This window comes from Lissotriton vulgaris, chromosome 1_1 (assembly GCF_964263255.1).
Source record: "Lissotriton vulgaris chromosome 1_1, aLisVul1.2, whole genome shotgun sequence".
NCBI classification, from domain to species: Eukaryota; Metazoa; Chordata; class Amphibia; order Caudata; family Salamandridae; genus Lissotriton; species Lissotriton vulgaris.
In genome coordinates, this window is record NC_141685.1 from 713,566,020 (window position 1) to 713,579,192 (window position 13,173).

At 45.2% G+C, this 13,173-nt stretch overlaps 1 protein-coding gene across 4 annotated transcripts in view; it reads left to right on the plus strand.

Moving 5' to 3' along the window:
* LHX9 (LIM homeobox 9) overlaps window positions 1–13,173 on the plus strand; it is a 68,648-nt gene that overhangs the window by 23,620 nt on the left and 31,855 nt on the right. For 2 of the 4 annotated variants that reach the window (XM_086954860.1, XM_086954877.1), the window contains one exon: window positions 3,515–3,873. In XM_086954860.1, the coding sequence (XP_086810986.1) occupies window positions 3,515–3,873 (359 nt within the window). The remainder of the gene's footprint in view (window positions 1–3,514; window positions 3,874–13,173) is intronic. The other 2 variants (XM_086954887.1, XM_086954871.1) reach the window with 1 other exon arrangement.

Below are 13,173 nucleotides of genomic sequence, written 5' to 3' on the forward strand. Positions count from 1 at the left end.
GACCATGGTTTTAACAGACCGGCAGCAAGTGACAACGGGCACCGCAAAAGCAACGTCAGCAAAAACTAAAGCACAGGAACGTCAGTTTAAGAGGTGGATGGACCCACTTAAGGGGGGCATGACTGAGAACAGAGGGGCCCAGCTGCGGTAACAATGTTTATAACAGCAACGAGGCCCCTGAGGGAATTCGTCATCTAAAATCTGCGGAAGTATTATGCGTTTCGGTCGGTTCACAGCGAAACAAGTGTGACGCACTACAAGCCACACTGTTAGTATATTCCGAACTTTGCAATTAAAAGCCTGAAATCGAAATGCGCGCAGCTGCCGTCTGAAAAACGTAGCAGCGGCCCCTGCTCATAAGATAAAGCGCCTCTAACGAGCAGAAGCGCTCTGCTCTGCTCTTGCACACATTTCCGTGACAGGGCTCGGCTCACACACCTCACGCGCCTCTGAAGCCTTTTACTGAACAGCCTCAGATTTATAACAGCAGGAACCGACCCGAGCCCCATTTAATGCAGAACACGGGGTGCTCTTCCTGTTCTGGGCTATAAATCACCTTCGATGTAAGTAATATTAATGTTTTAATCCCCGAGAGAGGAATCCCCCACGGCCAGGCGTTTCACAAAAAAAGAACCACTGTGTTAACTCTGTGTTTATTGCAAAAAATAAAAAGCTGTCTGGAAAATTATCGTAAATGTATTTAGCTATATAATCAGCAGCGTCTCGCTTCTATTTCAGTGCCTAAAAGTATTTTATTGTGGCACTCTAATATTTCGAGTCTAAAACAATGCTTTTCCCGTTATATTTACGGGAGTTAAAAACGTTTTTATTGGCACACAAAAGCCCCACAAAGTGTATGAGGTGTGAGAGTAACTTAAGGTCGCAGATAAAATTCCCAGATTTAATACTCCGCTGTAATATTGTGTTTTATTGGAAACGGGAACACAACAGTATTTACATGGTTTATACAGCGCTTCGTTTCACAGTGTTGCTCAGTTCTCTGTCAATAACAGCGCTTTTGTACTAAAATATAATGTGTTTAATGATGCCGGAACTTTCAGTCACCCCCGCCTCTGAATGATAGCAAAGAGAAACCTAGCGCTACGAAATGGCTTCATGACACATGCTGGAATTATATATATGAAATGATTAAAACGTATTCACCGGGGCTCCGTTGTTTTCAGTGGCAGGGTCCCGCTGTTGTTTAGTTTTACTACAATACGAACTTTTATGAGCCAATAGAACAAAAATTCACGTTCAGCCGTAACTTTGACAGCTTCGGTTTTTAAAACCAGATGTATTGCCGCTGACAGCATAAATCGAGGTATTTACCTATGAATTCGAGTGCGCTTGGAATGTTGCTGTTGAAGACCAATTATTACGGTTTGTTGACTACAATTCCACTTCCGGTTCTTCGTTTTTGTGTAAATTACACGCAGGGATTAAATAATGTCTGTGAGCGCTTTCGCCCTCCGACTTTTTTGCACACCAAAAATCCCTTCTGATTTATTACAAAAACAATAAGAAACACATAAATTAAAAGTGACGTGCGCATTCGTACACATTCCTTGTCAATAGACTGCACAAAATGTTCTTGCAAAGAAGAAGAAGGAACGAAAAAATGTGGCTACATGTCATAAGTAACCCAAAATATACAATTTCCTCCATTCGAAAGATCGCATTTTCGAGATCTTGCTCTCCTGGCCTTGTTTTTGTTTGCTGAGTGGGATGTTAGTACATTTGAGGAAGAACAAAAAATAACTATGTGGGGAGAAGCCCCTTCTCAGCCCCACTCTCGCCTCTGCATCATTTCTGAGGTACTGAAGGGCGACGACGTGGGTATAAACCTGTCATTGTAAAGCGTAGGGGTGTTTTAGAAAATGTGCGCTCCCCCGATTTCATGTACTCACTTCACAACTGCCCCCCTCTTCCCCCCCCCCCCCCCCCCCCGCTGCAGGGCTGCAAGGCCGCTGTGAGGTGAGTGGAGCTGGTGATGTGAGTGGGGGTGTCAGCAGGTGAGGGAAAATGCGAGGTGACAGGACGAGTTGAGCAAGTGAGGGAAGTGAGTGAGGTGAGGGAAGCATGTGAGGTGAAAGGGTGAGTTGAGCAAGTGAGGGAAGTGAATGAGGTGAGGGAAGCCTGTGAGGTGAAAGGGTGAGTTGAGCAAGTGAGGGAAGCGTGTGAGGTGAAAGGGTAAGTTGAGCAAGTGAAGGAAGCATGTGAGGTGAAAGGTTGAGGAGAGCAAGTGAGGGAAGTGAGTGAGGTGAGGGAAGCCTGTGAGGTGAAAGGGTGAGTTGAGCAAGTGAGGGAAGCGTGTGAGGTGAAAGGGTAAGTCGAGCAAGTGAAGGAAGCCTGTGAGGTGAAAGGGTGAGTTGAGCAAGTGAGGGAAGCGTGTGAGGTGAAAGGGTAAGTCGAGCAAGTGAAGGAAGCCTGTGAGGTGAAAGGGTGAGTTGAGCAAGTGAGGGAAGCGTGTGAGGTGAAAGGGTAAGTTAAGCAAGTGAAGGAAGCATGTGAGGTGAAAGGTTGAGGAGAGCAAGTGAGGGAAGTGAGTGAGGTGAGGGAAGCCTGTGAGGTGAAAGGGTGAGTTGAGCAAGTGAGGGAAGCGTGTGAGGTGAAAGGGTAAGTCGAGCAAGTGAAGGAAGCCTGTGAGGTGAAAGGGTGAGTTGAGCAAGTGAGGGAAGTAAGTGAGGTGACATGAGGGAATCATGTGAGGCGGTCAAGTGAGGGAACCATTGACCATTTGAGGTGAGCAGGTGAGGGAAGCCTGAGGTGAAAGGGTGAGTTGAGCAAGTGAGGGAAGCATGTGAGGTGAGGGAAGCATGTGAGGTGAATAGGTGAGTTGCATTTGTGAGATAAACTGCTGAGGGAAGCCTGTGAGGTGAGCAGGTGAGGAAAGCATGCAAGGTGAATGGTGAGTTGAGCAAGTGAGGTAAGCTGCTGAGTGAAGTCTGTGAAGTGCGCAGGCGAGAGAAGCAGGTGAGGTGAGGGAACCATGTGAGGCGAGTGGGTGAGCTGAGCATGTGAGGTGAGATATGGTGAAAAAAGGGGGAGGGTGTGAGTTGAGCTTGTAAGGTGAGTGGCTGATGTGAGCAGGCGAAGGGAGCCTGTGAGGTGAGATGATGAGGTGAGGCGATGAGGTGGGCAGAACGGGGAGGGAACGAGTTTAGCTCGTGAGGTGATGAGGTAGGCAGAAAAGTGAGATGATGAAATAAACTGTCTGGGTAAATGGGTGACGTGAGTAGGTGAGGCCAGGGCGAGGGAGCAGGTGTGTAGTTACGGTGTGCGCATAAGGTGGACTGGTCTCGTGAATGGATAGGAAGGCATGAAAAGACTACAGCAGGCTGAGGTGAGTAAACGGGAGGACCTGGTGAGATGCGCGGCTAGGCCAATGTGTGGGTGAGGCGAGCAGATGGCCCGCTGCATGCACTGTAGCCGCTTGTAATCTGTGTGACTGTCGCCGTGTGCCCCCGGGCCGCGCCCCTGCCCCGGTGTTGATGGCATGTCTTGCTTCCAGAAGGTTCTCTGTGCAGAGATGTGCTCGCTGCCACCTTGGGATCTCGGCCTCGGAGATGGTGATGAGGGCCCGGGACTCGGTGTACCACTTGAGCTGCTTCACCTGCACCTCCTGCAACAAGACGCTCAGCACAGGCGACCACTTCGGCATGAAGGACAGCCTGGTGTACTGCCGGGCCCACTTCGAGGCGCTAGTACAGGGCGACTTCCATCCGCAACTCAGCTACACAGAGCTAGCGGCCAAGGGAGGGGGGCTGGCGGCCCTGCCCTACTTCAACGGCACGGGCACTGTACAGAAGGGGCGACCCCGGAAGCGGAAGAGTCCGGCGCTGGGCGTGGACATGGTCAGCTACAACTCAGGTGAGCCTTCTCCTTCTGGCCAATCAGCATGCGACCTTCAGTCAGCATCCTCTGTTGGGATGACATTCAGTGCAAGCCAGTATTCAGCACTGGCCAGTATTCACCCTGACAATGTATTCACCTCACTGTCAACATTCACCCTCTGCTCTCACTCTTTATTCAGCATAAACCCTCATTTTCCTCAAGCTCCCTTTAACTTTCACTCATTGACCACTAGTCTGTATCCATCCATCAAATGATTCTCACCATTCACACAGCACTCAACCCACTGAGCCGTCATTTTCGAATCAACATTCACCCCCAGTTTCAGCTACTCCAGCCATTATAATCCCAACGTCAGTCAGCATGCACTGCCCATTCAAAAGTGAGCCCCAGCCAGCACTAACCACCGGTCACAATGCAACCTACAGACGACATTCAGCCCAAAGTCAGCACTCGCCCTTTAGACAGCACCTACTCACCCGTCAGGACCCTCTGTCCCTTCAATATTTACTCGATTCAATATTCACCCGCCAGTCAGCACCTACTCTACTGTCAGCACCCCCCCCCTTCAGTATTCACTCGATTCGACATCCCCTCTTCAAACAGCACCTACTCACCTGTCAGCACCCTCTGTCCCTTCAATATTTACTCGATTCAATATTCACCCGCCAGTCAGCACCTACTCTACTGTCAGCACCCCCCCTTCAGTATTCACTCGATTCAACATCCCCTCTTCAAACAGCACCTACTCACCTGCCAGCACCCTCCCCCCTTCAGTATTCACTCGATTCAAGATTCACCCGCCAGTCAGCACATACTCTCCGTTCAGGAACCTCCCTCCCTTCAGTATTCACTCCATTCCACATTCACCCAGTCTTGTCAGCTCCCACCTTCCTGTACGCACCTCTTTTCGTATTTCCTTTCAGTATTTACTCGAATCGAAATTCACCCTTCAGTTTCACTCATGTCCAGCCAGCTTTCACAATAAAGGCAGCATTCACCCACCAGTTGGCAATCACAATAAAGACAGTATTCCCCACTCAGGAAACATTTAGTTTCGCCTACTGCAGATTCGTGAGCAGCCTGCAGGCCATGGTTTTGAACTCTAACAGTGTAAACTCGGCCTTCTCTCCTTCCTAACCCCGATCCACAAAAGGGGTGGTACCAGTAATACTAGTATATGCTATTCTTAATATAAGACACATTGCTGTGTATGGCGTGCTGTGTATACCGTCCTCAATTATGCTTTTTTAAATATTGTTTTTTCAGTTTTCTAATGGTAATGGTCTCGAGAAAAGCCTCATAAGGTGCCCCCATGCCTCCCCCCAAAAACTTGCAAAGTTAAACTTTGGACACCACACTTCACTATACAAAACTACTAAGTTAATGAATACATAAAGCATCGGCTACACGTAACGGAGTGTTAAAAAAACACACACATATTAGCCCTTTATGTTACCAATGAATGTGTACGCATGAACACTACAGTGATAGCTTCTGAAACGTTTTAGGAAAGTGAAAAATGAACCTTCTTCAGAAGGTTGCGTCCTAATTCTGGCTATGCATGTGGTTATGCACACTGATGGTCGTAGGTATCTCTGGATGGAGGTCTGATTAGCTGTTTATGTCCCTGGCTGAGGTGTCCATTTTCTACATAGTTAAACTGCTCACTTTCCGTAGTTGTAGGTTCTCCCAGCGTTGTGAGTTGAAGGGTATCTTTTGTTCCTATTTGTGCCTTCCACAAGGTTTGTACTTGTAGATGACTTGTTTTGCTGACAACTGTTGGTAACTCTTATTTTTAGGGTCCTACCATAAAGTGTCAGTGGTTGGCCTTGGCCATTGCTGTAAGCGTTCTGAGTGCTCCTCTATATGCCTGCCCCTCGTAAAATGGCCACCTCGTTGCTGCAGCCCTCTCTCGAGGTGTAGGTTCTACTTGTGTGGTGTCCTTACCTGTAGTGACATAGGTGCATTAGCACTAGGTGTGCATGCTTCTAGTTGTGTGTTTTATAGTCGCATATATCCATTTGCATTGTTTTGAAGTATATAAGCCACTTAATGTATGTTCTTGTAATCCTGTATGACCCTTTGTACCTAACTACATGTGCTGTCCCCCTATCTCTAGTTCTAATGTGCATACGTCCCTAATTATAGGCATAATTGCTCACACGTGTCACTAAAGTGCTAAAATGTGTGCCCCTAGTTGCATTCTCATTAGTCACATGTACTTGATATCAAAGTTGGGTAAAACGATGTTTTGGTTTGGAGAATCACTATTTTTTAATGATGCACACAACACCTAAACCCTGTACACAACACAAAACCTCGACAATGAGTACTTTGACAACTTCTGCTATCCAAAAATGATGCTGCATGCTACAGCTCATAGCACTTAACACCCAACTATAGCACCACCCACCACTGTGACAGTCGCACCTACTAATGGTCTTCTAGCAGTCACTAGCAGAATCTCTTCACCCTCACACCCAGCATCAAAGCCAGATAGTTGAAAACGTGCTGCCACATAAAGCACACCTAGGTGGCACACCAATACATTCCCTCGACTCACACAGATGAAACAAGCATAAATATATCACACTCTCAATCCGACAACACAGCACAAAATCCAGGTAGCTGGCAAAATGCTACCACATCAGCCACACTCACGCGCCACACCAATGCACACTGTAAAGTCACTCAGATGATACAAGCTCAAATATAGCACACTCTCAATAACACAACAAAGCACCAAAGCCAGATAAATAGATGTGTGCTACCACACCAACCACACTCTGGCACCACACCATGGAGCCACTCAGAATAAACATATCACAACTTCAATCACACAACACAGCACCAAAGCCAGGTAGCTGGTAAAATGCTATCACATCAACCACACTCACCCGCCACACCAATGCACACTGTAAAGTCACTCAGATGACACAAGCATAAATATATCACACTCTCAAACAACAAAGCACAAAAAGCCAGATAAATGGCTGAGTGCTACCACACCAACCACACTCTGGCGCCACACCACTGAGCCACTCAGAATAAACATATCACAACTTCAATCACACAACACAGCACCAAAGCCAGGTAGCTGGTAAAATGCTATCACATCAACCACACTCACATGCCACACCAATGCACACTGTAAAGTCACTCAGATGATACAAGCATAAATATATCACACTCTCAAACAACAAAGCACAAAAAGCCAGATAAATGGCTGAGTGCTACCACACCAACCACACTCTGGCGCCACACCACTGAGCCACTCAGAATAAACAAGCATAAACATATCACAACTTCAATCACACAACACAGCACCAAAGCCGGGTAGCTGGTAATATGCTACCACATCACCACACTAGCGCGCCACACCAATTTGGTGTGCGCACACTGTAAAGTCCCTCAGATGAAACAACAATAAACATCCAGCACTCTTAATCACACAAAGGAGCAAAGCTAGATAACTGGCAATGTGCCACCACACCAACATCGCTTGAGCAACTCAGAATAAACAATCATAAACATATGACAACCTCAATCCAACAACACCGCTCCAAAGCCAGATATTTTACAAAGGTCTGCCACATCAAGCACACCCAGGCGCCACACCAACATGTACACTAGAGTCACTCAGATGAAACACGTATAAACACTTCACACCTTCAATTGCACAACAGAGCACCAAAGCCAGATAGCTGGCAGAGTGCTGCAACACCAACCACACTCAGGCACCACACTGATATATACATCGAGTCACTCAGATGTAACAATCATAAATATATTACACCCTCAAACACACAGCATACAATCCAACCCACCACCCAATCATAAATAAACAAAAAAAAGGAATTCCTGTGGCACATCAACCTGCACATTATACTGTAAAAATATCTTTACCTATATCATACTTATTTTACTATCACACTAACACAAACCAACTAAAACTTTGAACACACGCTATATAAAAGTAAACAAACATCAGCAAAAGCATTGATAACATTCTCTGATCTTCATGAAACCGCGCCATGATACCGGTAGTAAGGCACTATACAAGTACCAGCGCAGGAAAGTAACGGATTTGCCCCATCTATATAGCGCCACAGTGCATTGAACATATTTACTTGGGTTGGTGTCCCTCTTGTCACATTCCCTCATGACCAGGGTATGAGCCGGGCCTCAGAGTAAGAGCACAGACTGCACAGTGTCGCACAAGGCTCTGGCATTTGCTGTTCCCAGGGTTTGTGTTGCCCTTACTGCAGGATGAGCGAGGAGAGTTGAACTAGCCGAGGGTTGTTTTCGGCCCTGGCGCAGGGGCTGCTGGGCTTGTGCAGGCCTTTGGAGGAGGCCCTGGCGCTGGGGCTGCAGGCCCGGAGAGGCGGACCCGAATCGGGGTCTTTCATGGGACGCCGCTGGGTGATTACATGCCGGGCAGAAACCGAGGGATTCCAACGTCAAGTCTAATTAACAAAGAACAATTAAAACAGGGCTGCCGGCTCCGATGCCCCCGCCAGAGAGGGGGAGAACGTGCGCGCGAGCAGCCAGCGACCCAGACCCTCGGAAGAGAGCACCGACCGGGCGGCTAATCCCGGCGCAGTGAAGGACGCCGAGCAGGCCGCTAATCTTGGCCTGAGGAGACAGAGGGTGGCTGGAACAGGGGAGGGGGAGCACCGAGCAGACCCCGAGAGACCAAGGGGCAGTTTCAGACAGCACTGTGGCCAGGCCGCTAGTCTCGTGGATAAGGGGGTTAGGGGGGCCAACGGGAGGCTGAGGTGAAGGGATAGGCTTGGTAGAGACCGGGGGCCGAGAGCGACCTAGTACCCTATAGAGTCGCATACATCTTATGAGAACATAAATCGCCGGGCTCATACAACTGGTAACGCTGTATACAGGGTACACAGGATTATAACGACGATGCACCTGTAGAGGCCGTATGACTATTGACCAGGCAAGGTATAGTTCTCTCTTTGTCAAATTCGTGTATGGACGCCTACAGACCCGTCCCCCACTAGGACAGATGGTTAGTCAAGATAGAAACCGGGGTAAAATAAAGTTATTATAATAGGTGCCTACATTTAAATGTGTTGGTTAGGCCTTGGACATGGCTGCTCCAACTACAATTAGTTATTCACACACTTTGAACACATAGTGGATTACAAATTATGTTAATCATAAGAACACCAGCACTAGTAATGCTATTAAGAACAAAAATGCTAACATGAATATATAATAATAATGTAGTTTCAATTGTACTAATAACCTTAAAATACGTTATATTCCTGCATATACATAAATGTATGTGGCTTTCAATTCAAATCTTATTCAGTACTAAAGAACAGGTACAGTGCAAAGGTATTTAGCTTGGACACATTTGTATGCGTAATTCAGCACTCTTTTAATAGTTCTAAATTGTAAGCAGACACATCTTTTCCCGCCCCAGTTCTAAACACTTGCGAGAACCTCCCTAAGAGATCTTTTTGAAAACCCAGGAGAAGGTGTTCTTAAGTTACATGTTACGTATTTTTTTATTAATTGTAAAAAATACATAATTTCAGGAAATTGTGTTTTTTTCTGAAGAACTGCTTTCTGTACTTTACAAATGGGCAATCGTGTAAAATTATGTATGAAACTCTCATATTTTACGTTACATATTTCACTAGCCTTTTTGCACAAAAACAGTGGTTTCAAACTGCATATTTCATAAGTCCTATACATGAATAGCTTTACTACATTTTGCTGAGCTAAGACCATTCCCATGAATCATTGATTTCATCCAATGGGAAGCACAGAAAGTTAGCTTATTAGTCTGATTTTCTTCCTAGCACCCAATTAGTCTTCAAAGATGACAATGTGTTTAAACGATGAAAACATCAAAACTCACAGTCCATTGTAATCACTGCTACTTGTGTCACTGGCTTTCTCCTCGTCAATGGCAAACAAAGTGATGAGCCCATCTTCAGCCAGAGGCCAACCTTGCAGAAGGCGGCTGCAAGCAAAACCCCTTCTTCCCACAGACAAAGCATGCTTGTTAGGCAGTAAACATCTCCCCCTCACCCCAACTTGTGATTGGCATCAAATATTTTTTCCACTTCTGTTAGTACTGAGAAGAGATTGGCACCATACAGCCTTTAGCATATATATTTCGCTTAAAATTGTTTTAAAAATGTTTATTTTTATAACATATTAAATCAAATTGAATATGAAATATTACACAAATGAGTAGTGTATATTTTGTTTGAGCGGTGCATTTTGCAGTTCTGGTAACATTCCCAACTCAACTAGCATTATCCTCATAATTTTATTATCATGTGGCATTAGTCCTTAACGGCGATATTAGACCATTATGCCCCTTTAATGAGCGTTGGGAGAGCCATGACTTGTTATAGTAAAATCCTCGACTGGCTCATGATGCCCCTGTTCGACCCCAGCAATGTTAGCACATTCCTGTAAACGGTTCTGGGTATATACTTCATGCCACCCCATGCACACTTTGACTCAGTCTCGTCAAAAGAACGGCAAGCACACAGGTATCCAGTTCTTCGATAATTTATTACAAACCCCTCACCCCGACAGGAGCGTTTCGCTATTCCAGCTTCGTCAGTGTCAGTTTGTGTTTGAATAGGATCGCCATTTTAAACCTCACCGGTCACTTCTCAGTTCATCAACATAAAAGAAGGTAACTCTTAAAACGATAGTACACATGGTGGCCATCTTTGAATGTATGCATCAACAAGCAAAAAAAAAAATAAAAAAATATATATATGTATATGTGAGCAAGGGCGGATGCCCGAAACGCGTCAGATTGTTTGGTTCAGCTCTAAATAAAACTTGTGCCTGAAGTAAGTTATTGGATCTGCGTGATTTCCTGGGTCGCTGCGGTCGGAGCCTGGGAGGTTGCACTCGCTGGATATATATATATATATATATATATATATATATATATATATATATATATATATATATATATATATGTTCACACTAGGTGTCCCCCTGCGAGGACGCACTTAAAAAAAACAGCGAATCCTGCACCATTAAGCAGCATTCATTTATTCATCCAAACCGGACATCACAGCGCTCGTTGAAATCCTTTGCCCTACGCGTTTCAGAGCTTCAAGCTCCTTGTTCACGGGCTTCGTGCAAAGTCAGTAGGCAGAGTCAGGTGAAATACCGAGTCAGTTAATTTGCTGGCTTTTGTTCAACTTCCGATGAGTCACGCCCTCTGATGGGTTGGTTAATTAATTCAGCCTTCTGGGACTCGTAGTTTTTCACCTCGATAAACATCCTCCAATGGATTCTGCCGATTTGACAATTCATTTGGCACAATTTTTAACTCTCTGGTGAGTACCAAACTCTGGATTCCGGTTTGATTTTCATTTCTGTTTTTAATCCAAAGGCGCTGAAACAGATAGTCTGTGCGTCGTGGCCTGCCATTATTTCCGGCAGTAGTGCAGTCCTCTCGGCCTGGGACCGGCCGATATAAATGTTCACACTAGGTGTCCCCCTGCGAGGACGCACTTAAAAAAAACAGCGAATCCTGCACCATTAAGCAGCATTCATTTATTCATCCAAACCGGACATCACAGCGCTCGTTGAAATCCTTTGCCCTACGCGTTTCAGAGCTTCAAGCTCCTTGTTCACGGGCTTCGTGCAAAGTCAGTAGGCAGAGTCAGGTGAAATACCGAGTCAGTTAATTTGCTGGCTTTTGTTCAACTTCCGATGAGTCACGCCCTCTGATGGGTTGGTTAATTAATTCAGCCTTCTGGGACTCGTAGTTTTTCACCTCGATAAACATCCTCCAATGGATTCTGCCGATTTGACAATTCATTTGGCACAATTTTTAACTCTCTGGTGAGTACCAAACTCTGGATTCCGGTTTGATTTTCATTTCTGTTTTTAATCCAAAGGCGCTGAAACAGATAGTCTGTGCGTCGTGGCCTGCCATTATTTCCGGCAGTAGTGCAGTCCTCTCGGCCTGGGACCGGCCGATATAAATGTTCACACCAGGTGTCCCCCTGCGAGGACGCACTTAAAAAAAACAGCGAATCCTGCACCATTAAGCAGCATTCATTTATTCATCCAAACCGGACATCACAGCGCTCGTTGAAATCCTTTGCCCTACGCGTTTCAGAGCTTCAAGCTCCTTGTTCACGGGCTAGGACTGCACTACTGCCGGAAATAATGGCAGGCCACGACGCACAGACTATCTGTTTCAGCGCCTTTGGATTAAAAACAGAAATGAAAATCAAACCGGAATCCAGAGTTTGGTACTCACCAGAGAGTTAAAAATTGTGCCAAATGAATTGTCAAATCGGCAGAATCCATTGGAGGATGTTTATCGAGGTGAAAAACTACGAGTCCCAGAAGGCTGAATTAATTAACCAACCCATCAGAGGGCGTGACTCATCGGAAGTTGAACAAAAGCCAGCAAATTAACTGACTCGGTATTTCACCTGACTCTGCCTACTGACTTTGCACGAAGCCCGTGAACAAGGAGCTTGAAGCTCTGAAACGCGTAGGGCAAAGGATTTCAACGAGCGCTGTGATGTCCGGTTTGGATGAATAAATGAATGCTGCTTAATGGTGCAGGATTCGCTGTTTTTTTTAAGTGCGTCCTCGCAGGGGGACACCTAGTGTGAACATATATATATATATATATATATATATATATATATATATAGATAGATAACATTAGATATTTAACCAGCGCCCAAGGTATTACATTCATGCAGTGAAATATCATCTCATAAACAGGCCCTATTGAGTGTGTGCCCAGTTTATAAATGCAGAGCGATTGTAGCATAAAGACAATACATACAATAAACAAGTAATTACATGGAATCTGTGAGGCAGTAAACATAGTTTCATAACATTAAATAGATGGCACTATGGAAATAACAAGAAATGTTACCTTTACACTGTAGTAATAAAAATGTGAACATACCCGTCGCAGTACTTGCACTAAATAGCATATTTGTAGGGAAACATTTATTTCCACTGAGAGAGAGAGTGTATGTTTCTATCTACACACACACAAACACTAACACAAACACGTAAGTGGTACTTTTGTAAAGGGCTCTGACACCTTTGGGTAAAGTTTGCGTTATATAAGATCTCATTAAATAAAATAAAAAAAACACACACACTCATAAAAATTCACTTGCAGAAAAATACACATACATATATCATGCTAGTGAATGTATATGCATTTCCCAAAACATGTGATTTGTCATTCTCATGCATTTGCACATTTATTTCTTTGTGCTGAGTATAATATAGTATGAATGTTGAGTTTGAGGGGTAGATCTAACC